Below are 12,851 nucleotides of genomic sequence, written 5' to 3' on the forward strand. Positions count from 1 at the left end.
GCATGAATCACTAAGCCTCAGAAAAGTGTCCAAATGCAGGGTATTCAATTAAGGCAAAGGAAAGAATGTAGACAAAAAGCAAACAAAACAACTAACCTCTCCAAACTGTCCTTCTCCAAGCTTCTCTTTGAATGTTAAAAGCTTCCTTGGGAACTCTTCTACAGCTACATCTTTTCCGCTCAGGAGATCCATGGTGATAGCGGGCACGGAGTATGTGTTGCTGCCGGTTACACCTTGAAGATTCACAATGTCAGCCTCGGCGTAGTGGGGAACACCATCAGGGCCACTAAGCTGTGCAGCTTTTCCAACTCCACTGCAGCCTGACCGCAAATGAGAAACAGTAAGAAATGCCCCTAGGATAAGGCATCAAATGATAGACTGCCTGTGTTCATGAAAATACACAGGAAACAACACAGTGAATGATGAGTTGGAATCAATATACCTATATGGAAATATATATACATATGTATGTATGTATATATATATATATTCACAGAAAAAAACATAGGTTTCAGGCACGTTATAGTTAGGAATTAGCATTTAAAAAACCTCAGAAATTCACTGAAAAAACCATAGGTTTCAGGGGTGTTATAGTTAGCTGGACTTTTCACTTCTACAAAACCATTGAAATTCCCCCGTTATAGTTAGTTCAGCTAACTATAACTCGCGCGCCCGCAATGCACTGCAGATGACGTCACATATTACATCACTCATGACATGGTCAGTGACATCACTCATGACATCACTGATGACATCTCAAATGACATCACTGATGACATCATCCAGTGAATGTGTGTTTTTCTGAAAATTAAATATGTTTTATATATGTATATCTCAAGGTCGATGGAAGAATAAATGGGTATATAAGTGTCTAAATGGATGATTTGTTTTTGAAAAATTGATTGTGTAACTGACTGATTAAGTGTATCATAGTGAATACATGGCTTAGTGAGTAATGTTTAAATATGTAAATATCTGTATCAGTCTCTCACTTTGTGTATAAGTGGCTGCATGGGTTGGTGAGTAGCTATATGGGTGTCTATATAGGTTATTAGTTGGTTTTTTGAGTATCAGTCTGAGTGTCTGCATGGTTCGGTGGGGGGTATTACGTAGTGCATAGGTGCATGAATGAGTGACTCACTCTTTGTATGTGTTGAAGACAGCATGTGTGCAGGACTGTATGGGTGGATGAGTGTGTGTATGGGTGTGTTAGTGAGTGAATGACTGTCTCAATAGTGTCTTTATGAGTAACTACATATGTTTTAAACTAGTATATGTGACTGTTGGTGTATATAAGTGAGTATATGTGAGAGTGAGAGATTGAAAGAGTTCCTGTATGAATAAGTATGTGTTTCTATAAGTGATTGTTTAAAAGACTAAGTATGTGTAAGTTTCCGTAGAAGTAAGTGTGGTGGTGTGTGTATAACTGTATATGCAAATAAATGTATGTTTGATTCTTTATTAGCATGAGTGACTATGTGTGTGAGTAACTCTATGGATGAGTGGCATTGTGTAACAGGATGTATAGGTGAATGAGTACATATGATGAGTGAATACATGTATGAGTGACTGTATAGGACTGTTGGTGAATGAGTGGATGTGTATGTAGATCTTAGAATTACTGAAGAGGTTGTTGTAACTGGTATTGGTATGTCCATTGTTTTGAAAAATGTAGTCTCTATTTTTGAATGTGTGTATCAAAGGTTATATTAGGGTGAGAGGAGGTCTGCCACTCTATCACAAGGATGATGTCATCAGTGATGTCATCAGTGATGTCATTTGTGATGTCATCAGTGATGTCATGAGTGATGTCACTGACCATGTCATGAGTGATGTAATATGTGACGTCATCTGCAGTGCATTGCGGGCGCGCGAGTTATACTTAGCTGAACTAACTATAACGGGGGAATTTCAATGGTTTTGTAGAAGTGAAAAGTCCAGCTAACTATAACACCCCTGAAACCTATGGTTTTTTCAGTGAATTTCTGAGGTTTTTTAAATGCTAATTCCTAACTATAACGTGCCTGAAACCTATGGTTTTTTTTGTGAATTTCAAAGGTTTTTTAAATGCTAATTTCTAACTATGCCTACAGAGATAGGACATGTGAAGAAAGAAGAAAAAATGCACAGAAAGAAAAAAAAGAAGTGCAGAAAGAAGCAACCGAAGTCCTCAAAGACGAAGAAAAGTGCAGGAAGAAGGATAACGTGCAGAAAGAACAAAAAGAAGAGCAGAAAGAAGCCTTGTTGCAAAATCATCCTGTACCCTCAACTTTTTCAGACGGATACTGGTGGTAACTGAGTCTGACTAACCAGTCCTAGAGCCAGTGCTATGTTAAAAGACACTTAGAATACAGTGAAAACACCTACATACACTAGGGAACATTATGCGTTGGGGTCCCCCTGTGATTAGCATGACCTCCTCTGTAAGCCCCTAGTATATAATAGGGCAGGGGGATTAAAACTACCTCTTAAAACAGGCCACAGGGCGGTTTTGCACACGTTAACTCAGGCCCGTCCCCTTCCTTCACCACTGTGTAAACACGCCCTGTGTCCGTTTTTAGTTGGGAGATTAAGTTCATTTGAATCCTGAGGGTCCCTAGAGTCCAACTAGCCCACTAGGTACCTCCAGTAAGTGCCACAGAGCTGCGTTGCAGAGAGGTGTAAAAAGTGGCATGGCCTGGACCACCTCTCTGCAATGCAGCTCAGTGGCGCTTACTGGAAGCACTTGGTGGGCTAGTTAGCCCCCAGGGGCCCTCAATATTGAAGGAAAATTATATCCCCAATTTAAAACGTGCCATAGTGCGTGTTTGCACACGTCACCTCAGGCCCCGTCCCCTCCCTTCACCACTGTGTAAACGCACCCTGTGGCTGTTCTAAGTTGAGAGATTAAGTCAACTTGAATCCTAAGGGTCCCTAGGGTCAAACTAGACCACTAGGTACCTCCAGTAAGCGCCACAGAGCTGCGTTGCAGAGAGGTGTAAAAAGGGGCTTGGCCTCAGAACACCTGTCTGCAGCGCAGCTCCCTGGTGCATACTGGAGATGCCTGTTGGGCTAGTTGGCCCTCAGGGACCCTCAGTATTGAAGAGGAATTAATTCCCCAACTTACAACCCGCCAGGGGGCGCGTTTGCAGAGTGCTGCAAGGAGGGGGCGTGGCCTCCGGCACGATGCCAGTCTTTTATTTATTTAAATTTTTTAAGAAGGGGGCTGTGTGGTTCCCTTTCTTATTCTAATTTATTGGCCCTGATGACCCCATCCCCCAGGGCCTGTCTCCTAATTATATTTTTTTGACCCCAATCCCCAGGCCCGGCCACTGTTTTTTATTATTTTTAAAAAATATATATTTATAGACACACCTAGGACATGCTGGACAAACCGTACGTACCTATCACCATGACGATTTGCGTGATATTCATTAAAAGGCGACTATGCATACAATGAATCCACTTGGAATGTATTTACACCACTAGTGAAGCTCTGACATGTCTGATGCCCTACCGTGCCTAAACCCGGTAGACACCCTTGTCGTTTATTTATACAAACATGGGTAGCTATTGACGGGCACATTTAATACACATGCACACCAAGCCATTCAAAGGGGATTCGACAAAAATTTGACCAAAACTATGCAAGAAACCCCCCTCACGGTTAATAAAACACACATCCACTGCCGGATGTGAATACTTTTTATTTTACTCTCTGGAAAGGGGACGAACATCACTTGAGAGTCACAGCACGCTCCTGGCAGAGCCCAATGCTGTGTTACACCCACCATTGCCTGCTGAGTGCCACACACCTCTGTGTTGTATTCCACTAGCTAGTGCATATGCTATGACACTCTCTAGCCCATGTGCACTGTAACACCACCCCGTGAATATGTCATGCCACACCTGTCTTCGCACGGGTTATATTGCCCCATCTAACGTGCCTTCCTCGATGCCTATGTTATAACGCACAGTGCTATGCCATACATATTAGAATCTGGGATCCATATCTTTGTCACAGTGCATATGCAACGTTACACTCCCCAGCACATATTTTATATTACAACTTTAGAGACTAGTTAGGTTGCACAACACTGCCCAGGGCATATTACACTCCAAGGCCCATATCGCATAGCACGCACTAGTGCCTGTGATATCTCGCGCTCTCCAATGAATCTGTCATTGCGCACAATGTATTGCATATTATATTTCACGCCCGGTTCATCTCATATCACACTTTTTGGTGCATAGTTTATACCATACACTATATCTAGTTTTCATTTTCAATCGTGCTCTCAGGACTATGTTCTATATAACACTGTGTTCACCTACCCTTTTCACGGGCATTACATTTTGCGATAGGGGGTGGAGGGTCAGGGGTTGTTTCTGCCAAGTGAGCCCCGAGTCACAGTCACAAACGTCCTCTTCTTCCTGAATAAAAGTGAGATTATGCTGCATACTTGTTCATATTTTAAGTAGTTCGCACAGACACACGTTTTAAAAACAATAAAGTTCCTAATACCCGCCTTCTCTGAACAGTTAGCTTGCTGCCCCATCCCCCTCCTCCCTATCCTCTGTTGTGTGAATCCATGGACTAGCCTCCTCCCTCCTGCCATGCATGGTCTAATGTGCTGCCACTGCCCTCAATTTAGTATGATGTACCAGTCCACTCCTCCTGCCCTCCATTGCCCAATTCTATGCCCCATCATTGACCTCCTGCTTAAACTCTGTGCTTAGCTTGCTGCCCCTATTCTCCTTCCCCCTGCCCTCCGATGTCTTTGTGCATGCCCCTGCTCCATCCTTTTTGCCCACCATGTTCCATGGACCTGCCACTCCTATCTACTCTGAGTGTTCTGTTGAGCTGCCACTCCCCTCCCACCTGCCTAGCATTGTCAGATGACTGTAACCTGTCCCTGCCACCTCCACCCTGCCTGTCCACATGCCATGCCCCTATCCTCTTCCTCCTGTCCTACATGGTCCATTGTACTGCCACACCCTTCTGCCCTCCCTGGTCTGTTGTGCTGCAACTGCTCCTCCTGCCTTCCCCGTGCGGTCTGTTGTGAGGCCCCTTCCCCTGAACTTTCTTGTCTGTGCACAGGTCCTGACCCTCCCTTCTATCCTCCATCGTCCTTTGTGCATGCCCCTGCACCCTCCTTCTTGCCCATCATAGCCATTGTGCTACCACCAACCCTCCCACTTGCCATGCATGGTCTTCTGTGCTGCCATGGCCCCTCCCACCTTCCCTGTGTGGTCAGTTAGCTGCCCCTAAACCCCTCCCACCTTCTCTCCATGGTCTGTGTGTATGCCATCACAGTCTCACTGTTGCTCTTCATGGTGTGTCTTGCTTCTAGTGCCCATCCTGCCTGACCTCCATGGCTATCTTGCTGCTCCTGCCCTGCCCCCTTGCCCCCAGCCCTCTGTTTACATGTGCAGACCCCTACTCCCTCCCTCCTGGCTTGTCTGTTCCATTGTAATGCCCCTGATCCATCCCTCCTGCCCTTTATGGTCTGTTATGCTACAGCTTTCTCTCCTGTCTGTCCATTATGGTCCTGCCTCTTGCCCCTCTGTTCTCTGTTGTCCATGTGCATGGTCCTGTCCCCTCCCTCTTGCTTTCTATGGATTGTTGTGCTGCACTCCCGTCCCGCATGCCCTGTGTGGTGTATTGTGCTGCTGCAAACCCTGATGCCTGCCCTGCAGGGTCAGTTTGGTGCACCTCTCCATGTCCCTCCTGTCCTCTGTTATCCAAGTCCATGTCCCTACCCCATTTCCTTCCATGATCCAATGTACCATACTTGCGAACATTTTGAACTTGGTAAGAGGGAGATTTTGAAAGAAAAAAAACTGGGGTATTGATTTTCCCCTTTGAGTTACATTGAAAAAGAGGAGATTGTAGACAGGAGACAGATAAAATAAAGCCCATTTGAGCTTAAAAACATTGGACGTTTCCTGGCTGAATCGGGTCTGTTGGCATGTATGGTTGTACTACCATTGCCTCTTCCTTCTGCCCACAATGGTCTATTACATTGCCACAGCCTCTCTTGCAAGTCCTGTATTGTTGGTTTGTTGCCCCTGCCCCCCTTTCCACTGCCCTCCATAGTCTGTTGTGCTGCCACGGCCCTTCCTGCCTGCTCAGTGTGGTTAAATTGTTGCCTTTGCACCCTCCTACCTGCCTTCAATTTTCAGAGTCCGTGCCCCTGGCCTCTGCCTCTCAACAGTATCCTAATGAACAACTAGATTGCTAACATTCTATATTTATTACAAAAGTGTGGAACGCCTGACGTCATCTTGATGTAATCAAAACTGTAATACCTAGAGCATTTCCTTTAGAAATTACATATATGAGAGGGTCTTATTGGCATCAAAATTATGGTTAGTGCTCTAAAAGACTAAAATAAGGACATATTTTCTGAGTTTTCAAATAGCGAGAAAGCACTTTTAAATTATTTGTTACCTTTATGTTTTTTTATCCAGTTGACCACTTGATTAAATGTTGCACTTAGGGGAGAGGATGTGGTGTTACTTCCAGAACTGCAGACTTTGCAACTGGGGAACCAGGTTGGAGTTTCTGCTTCAGCTCGACATTCTGTGATTCTGGTCAAATCACTTAGTCTCCCCATGTCTACAACCAAAATGAATTTGTTCTTGTGTGATGTAACCAATGCTCATGTAAAACACTCCAATACCTGACAAGTCTGCACTATATAACACTGCAAAAACACAAAATAATAAGTGTTTTGCACACTTCTGTCATTGGGCTATATTTGGGCTACATCTGGGTGATTTTGGGCTACATTTGGGCTCTTTTGTCTCCGGTGGCCATCTTGGGAGATTTATTTGTTATGAAGTTTCCTAATTTCCTCATGTACTGCAGTCTCCTCAGTAGGAAATGCTTTCAGTTTTTTACTTTGATTCCATCATGAAGGTATTCAGATATGTCACACATTTGCCATAAATTCTGAATGTTAGCACTCTAGTTGCTCATTAGATCACTGTAGTAAAACTACTGTTCACCATGGAAGTCTGCTCCTGGTATTAAAAGTGCATGTTTCAGTCTGCATGTCAGAATTTTTTAATGAAATAGAAGAGGATTTGAGAAGTCACTCAAAATGTGCCCTCATTTTCTTTCTTCAGCATTAATCATAATTTCTATGGCAAAATGAACCCCCTCATTGTGTTCCTTTTTAAATTAAATGTTTTAAGTGTTACCAGTTTATTCCAATCAAGATGGCTTCAGGTGTGCCATACTTTTGTCATAATGAAGACAGTAAGCGCTCTAGTTGTTTTTAAGAACACTCTGGGACATTCTGTCATTGGGCTATACTTGGGCTACATCTGGGTGATATTTGGGCTACATTTGGGCTCATTTGTCTCTGGTGGCCATCTTGGAAGACTTATTTGTTATGAAGTTTCCTGATTTCCTCATTTACTGCAGTCTCCTCAGTAGGAAATACTTTCAGTTTTTTACTTTGTTTCCATCAAGAAGGCATTCAGATGTGTCACACATTTGCCATAAATTCAGAATGTTAGCACTCTTTTTGCTCATTAGATCACTGTAGTAAACCTACTGCTCACCAGGGAAAACTGCTGCTGGTATTGAAAGTGCATGTTTCAGTCTGCATGTCAGAATTTTTTAATGAAATAGAAGAGGATTGGAGAAGTCACTCAAAATGTGCCCTAATTTTTCTTTCTGCAGCACTAATCATACTTTTTATGGAAAAATGAACCCCCTCATTTTGTTCCTTTTTAAATTAAATGTTTTAAGAGTTACCACTTTAATCCAAGCAAGATGGCTTCAGGTGTGCCATACGTTTATCATAAGTAGGACTGTTAGCGCTCTAGTTGTTCTTTGGAACACTCTGGGAAGCTGCAGTAGAACACAAAGGAATCAACTGACAGTCTCTGCCCTTGTTGGATGTACATGTTTTACTGAGAATGTCAGAGTTCATTCTCACATGACTGAGAAAGATAATGTGAATTTACAGAAAATAAACTCTCAGTTCAGCTTATAGATCACCTTCCAAACCTCTGTGGGAAAAGCATGAGAAAATATTTTTCTCTCAATCATGATATCCCAGCAGAAGGCTTTTTCACATGGTGAAATCACCTTAGAACATACCACAATTCCTAAAATGAGTATGGTACCATCAACAAATGATTTATAATGTAACTAAAGTCTTAAAACCTTCTATTAACTGCAATGCTTTTTAATGAGGTGCTATCAGGTATATTGGTCCCAAGATGGCTGCCAACACTTCTTGGATGAAGTGCTGACAGCCAATCAGATCTCAGGATGAGATGTGTGGTTAGGCTCCGCCCACATATATATATGATTTTACTTTTGATTTTCTCAGGAACTACTGAACAGATTGACACCAGACCTGCAAAAGGCACATCCCTGACATGAGGACTACCTCTCTGCCAAATTTCAAGTAATTCTGTTAAGCCGTTCGGGCTGTACCTTGGACTAAAGGTCCCTATGGAAAATTGCATGGGGAAAATGCGTTTTGGGACATCCCTTTTTTCTCAGCCCCCGCTTGACGAATCCCCCCGAGACTTTCAGGGTAGGAGCGGAGCGGAGCGCCGCACCTATTTTGAAAATTTCGCGAGGATTCGTCAACCGGCGCCAAAGTTATTCCAAATAGAATGTTGCGGATTTCCTATGGAAACACGGTCCTAACTATAACTATCTACTATATATATATATATATATATATCAGCAGAGCACTCTCCTCTCTCGTGTCTGACCAGCTGAGCAGAAGGGAGCACGGACCACGGATTCTTTTCAAATATCGGTTTATTCACAAAACCAAAACAAACCAGGCAGCCATAACGCGTTTCATCCCTCCTGGGGGACTTGATCACATATATATATATATATATATATATATATATGATTGTTATTTGGACACATGTACCAATAAACGTATATAATCCCAATCACATTCTGATTAATACATCTGCCTGTGGATTCCTCACCTTTTGAATTATCCCAATGCACAGCATTCCATGGAAACTTTTCTCCTCAGTTCTTCCATGTCGACGAGGACATCACAATGGAACAGCTCCGCACGCGACTCCGCGTGACATCATCGGAGCCATAAGAAGACCTTGTCGGTGTGCTGACATCAGTTCCCGTTTTCCTTGCCATCAATGCGTTAAGGTTTTTTCCCAGGCTCTTCATTTATGGGAGTTTCTTTGTTTCTGTAGTTGCAACTTTGTAGTCATCAAAGATGACTACTCCAAGAAAGTCAGGATTCAAGCCGTGTAGAGAATGTGGGGGCAGATGTCCATGACTGACCCCCAAGAAGACTGTTTGTGGTGCCTGTCCTCAGATCACGACATCGGGACATGTACCTCGTGAAAGCGGGTGAATTCGAAGGCTCTGAAGGAAAGAGATGCCAAGTTATTCATGCCCAAAGCCAAGAAACAGAAGAGGGGTCTCAGGGGGTCTCAGACCCAATCGAAGTCGCTGACACCTCAAACTTCGAGGTCATCTAAGAAGCACAAGAAGAAGTGGCGCCATGGTTCTCTGCATCGTTCTTCGAAGGTCGGGAGTCCGAAGTCAGTGTCCCTGAGTCCTAGGCGTCATTGCAGGAATGAGATCTCTCTGACTCTGGCCCCTTCTCCAGCACCGAAAGCTGTAACTCCTCAGAGGGATGTTACACCACCTCCAGTACCGAGGTCGGCTACTCCACCTCCGGCTCCTAGATCATCAATGCTGCAGCCAGAGCCAAATTTGGTGCCTCCACAAGCGGAGTCTGTTATTCTGGATCTGGCATCCCCTGCATTCCGGGATCGGATCTATCGCATTTTTTTAAACTATATTCAGCTTCTTTGCGAGAGCTGTGACTCCTACCGGTGCGCCTGCTGGCATCATGGGTCCGTTAGCATATTCCCTGGGAGGATTTCCCCCTCATGTTCCCCAGGCACCGATCATGCCCTTTATGCTTATGGCTCCAAGGAGTTGGCCTCTTCCTATGCTGAGGTTAACGACGCCGTTGCAGTCTTTAGAGGGTTGAGTTCCTTTGGATAGTTTTTCTCCGGCTAGATTCAATTCAAAAGGTGAAGAAGTTACAGGCAGATTTATCTATTAGAAGAACAAGTTACTTACCTTTGGTAACACTTTTTCTGGTGGATACAGTAGCTGCCTGTGGATTTCTCACTGTCCCACCCGCCTCCCTGTTGCCTATCTGCTTATACCGAAAAGTAATCAATGTGTATTTTATGCAATTTATTGCTGGAATCTTGAGATAGTTGGCATTAGAAAATGACGAAGAATTTCCAGGTTTGGCTGAGTGTGTACACTGTATATACTTGTGCAAATGTTGTCGGTGTCGAAGTTACAGAAATAATGGGTGGAACTGATGTCAGCACGCTGACGAGGTCTTCTTATGGCTCCGATGACGTCACGCTGAGTCACGTGTGGAGCTGTACCATTGTGACGTCCTCGCCGATGTGGGAGAGCTGAGGAGAAACGTTTCCATGGAATGCTGCGCATTGGGATAATTCAAAAGGTGAGGAATCCACAGGCAGATACTGTATCCACCAGAAAAAACGTTACCGAAGGTAAGTAACTTGTTCTTTATTACTACAGTGCAAGATGTTATTACAACAGTAGTGTGTAAATGACTTGTGATAACCCTGCTTAATGCCTCATAGAACAGATGCCATTCTAGAATCACTGTAAAAGAGAAACCAATTCACAAGCTCTAGTTATTGTGATGTTAGATGCACAGATGTAATCTTCTGGTAATGGTTAAACACCTTTATTTATTTATTTACAAGTGCAGCACATGAAAAAATCAGCATGGCACCAACCGTACTTGTAGATCTGCTGGATGTCATATCACCATTTATTACCATTATTGACATGGCCCTTCCCCACATTCGACAGTGGCCATAAATAGCTTATACTCTGCACATCTCCATATATACTATTTATATCTCATTTGGTTGCTTTTATTGCACAACATGCTGTGGACTAAAAAGACATATTTGCCTGACAACTGTCAAGTATAGAAAATATTTTAAGGTCTTTGCAGAGTCCCTGTGAAATATGGGCTTCATCATCATAATGATTTTTATATTGAATATAATTGTTCAGTTAAACCTCCTGTGCTCATGCCAACATGCGTAAGGCTCTCACCCTTCTTGTTATTTCTTCTTTGTACAGTTCTCCTCTATTTTTGTTTTCCGAGGCATGCGGTCTCTGGAGCATGGTGCTGGCCAGTGGCCTTTTTTCACTTACAACCCCATGCCTCTGGTCCTTGAAAGATGTGACAGCTTCTTGATGAAGGCACTTCAGCTGAAACGTGCGTAAAGCCATTCACACCACAAGATAAATCGATAACGAATTTTGTTTCTATGAATTAATGCTTTCCATTTCTAGTTATATGTAGCCATCATTTGTAGACTGAATAGTAATAATTTTTTTGCTAAATGTCTCCATGATTTACTGAAAGGAAATTGTCCTTGTGGACACTGTACATGCAAATAATATATCATGGTGTTTACTATTCTACAATTGCATATACTGTATTCTAAATAATTTATTTAAAAATACATAGATTTTGTGATATAACAATAACAGAATCATTCCAATTATTACATGATTTGTTGTTATCTTATTGATCATCTGTCAGTTGCATTGGTGTATGCCTACACCTGTCTTTTTTATTTTTGTTCTTGCTACAGTCTGTTTCTAAAATACTTGAAATTCTCCCTGCGCTTAGCAAGCAATCTTCTCTGCAGGGGCCCCAGTTTTCTAACATAGCTGGCTTGTAGTCACACATTTGTTAAAGCTGCAGCACCGAGAGAATACCTGATGAGTCCTCTCTGACCCGTGACGAGCTGCTCGTATGACTGGGAAAACAAAAATAGAGGAAAACCCTGCAAAGCAGAAATAACAAGAAGGGTGAGAGCCTTAGGCCTCACGTGTGAGCATGGAATGCGTGCATTAGAAGGCAGGGATAGAGTTATCAAGACCCGAAAGGGCTCTTAGAGTGGGCCGAAACATGTTGGCATGAGCACAGGAGGTTTAGCTGAACAATTATATTCAATATAAAACCCTCAGAGTATGTTTTTATCCATACCCCAGGTATCCGACGAATAAAGGAAAACTTTGGGTATACCTGTAGGTATTTTTAATAGCAAAAGTTTCACCTAGATCCCTGCTTGTCCAGTGAGATTTAATTTAAGAACTCCCATTTCTACCTTTGGTTGAGTCTGCCCTGGAGGTATTATCCTTCCAGGGTGTGGATAGGCACCGATGATGAAGCATGTCACGATAAGTGAATGAGGCGTCTATTTCAATATCTTTGGATATTCAAGAGGTTATCTTTGGAACCTGCTCTGATAAATTTTCTCCGAGCAGGTTCCCCAACAACTATTTGAACATTCCAGTGGCCCTTTGTGTATGACAGTTAAGGTTTTGTCACTGACAAAATCATTTGTAGGGTGCCCTTGTCGTTGTCAACCCAAACCTGTTCTAGAGCTAAGTGTGACATGTTACATAATTTCATCAGCCGGTATTTAGCAAAAATGCTGGTGCTGCTATGTGATTTCCACCTAAATTTTCCTTTCTCTATGTCCAGAGTTATCATTTTATAGTAGCAACACTGTCTACTATTGATAGAGGTAGTTTTTACCACATATTATTCACTTGTAGTTTTAGTGTTGTTAGCACCAGGCCAAAATATCTCTGTAAACCAGTTTCTTATTCCTGGCATATGTGGATACCAAGTACTTGACTTTGTCAGTGCACCACTGTAATGGGTATTCTATCTCCGATTGTTTCCTGTGCTGTGTAAGGGGGGCTAGTTCTTTTTTATCATAGTTTATCGATAGTGCTGAGTAAATATCATATTTAA

At 42.9% G+C, this 12,851-nt stretch overlaps 1 protein-coding gene across 1 annotated transcript in view; it reads right to left on the bottom strand.

The window, feature by feature from the left end:
- Nucleotides 1-12,851, bottom strand: part of DDR2 (discoidin domain receptor tyrosine kinase 2) — a 686,650-nt gene that overhangs the window by 187,195 nt on the left and 486,604 nt on the right. The window contains exon 12 of the mRNA XM_085654795.1: nt 97-320. Coding sequence (XP_085510921.1) covers nt 97-320 — 224 coding nt within the window. The remainder of the gene's footprint in view (nt 1-96; nt 321-12,851) is intronic.

The sequence above is a fragment of the Triturus cristatus genome, chromosome 4_1 (assembly GCF_964204655.1).
Source record: "Triturus cristatus chromosome 4_1, aTriCri1.1, whole genome shotgun sequence".
In the NCBI taxonomy this organism is placed as follows: domain Eukaryota; kingdom Metazoa; phylum Chordata; class Amphibia; order Caudata; family Salamandridae; genus Triturus; species Triturus cristatus.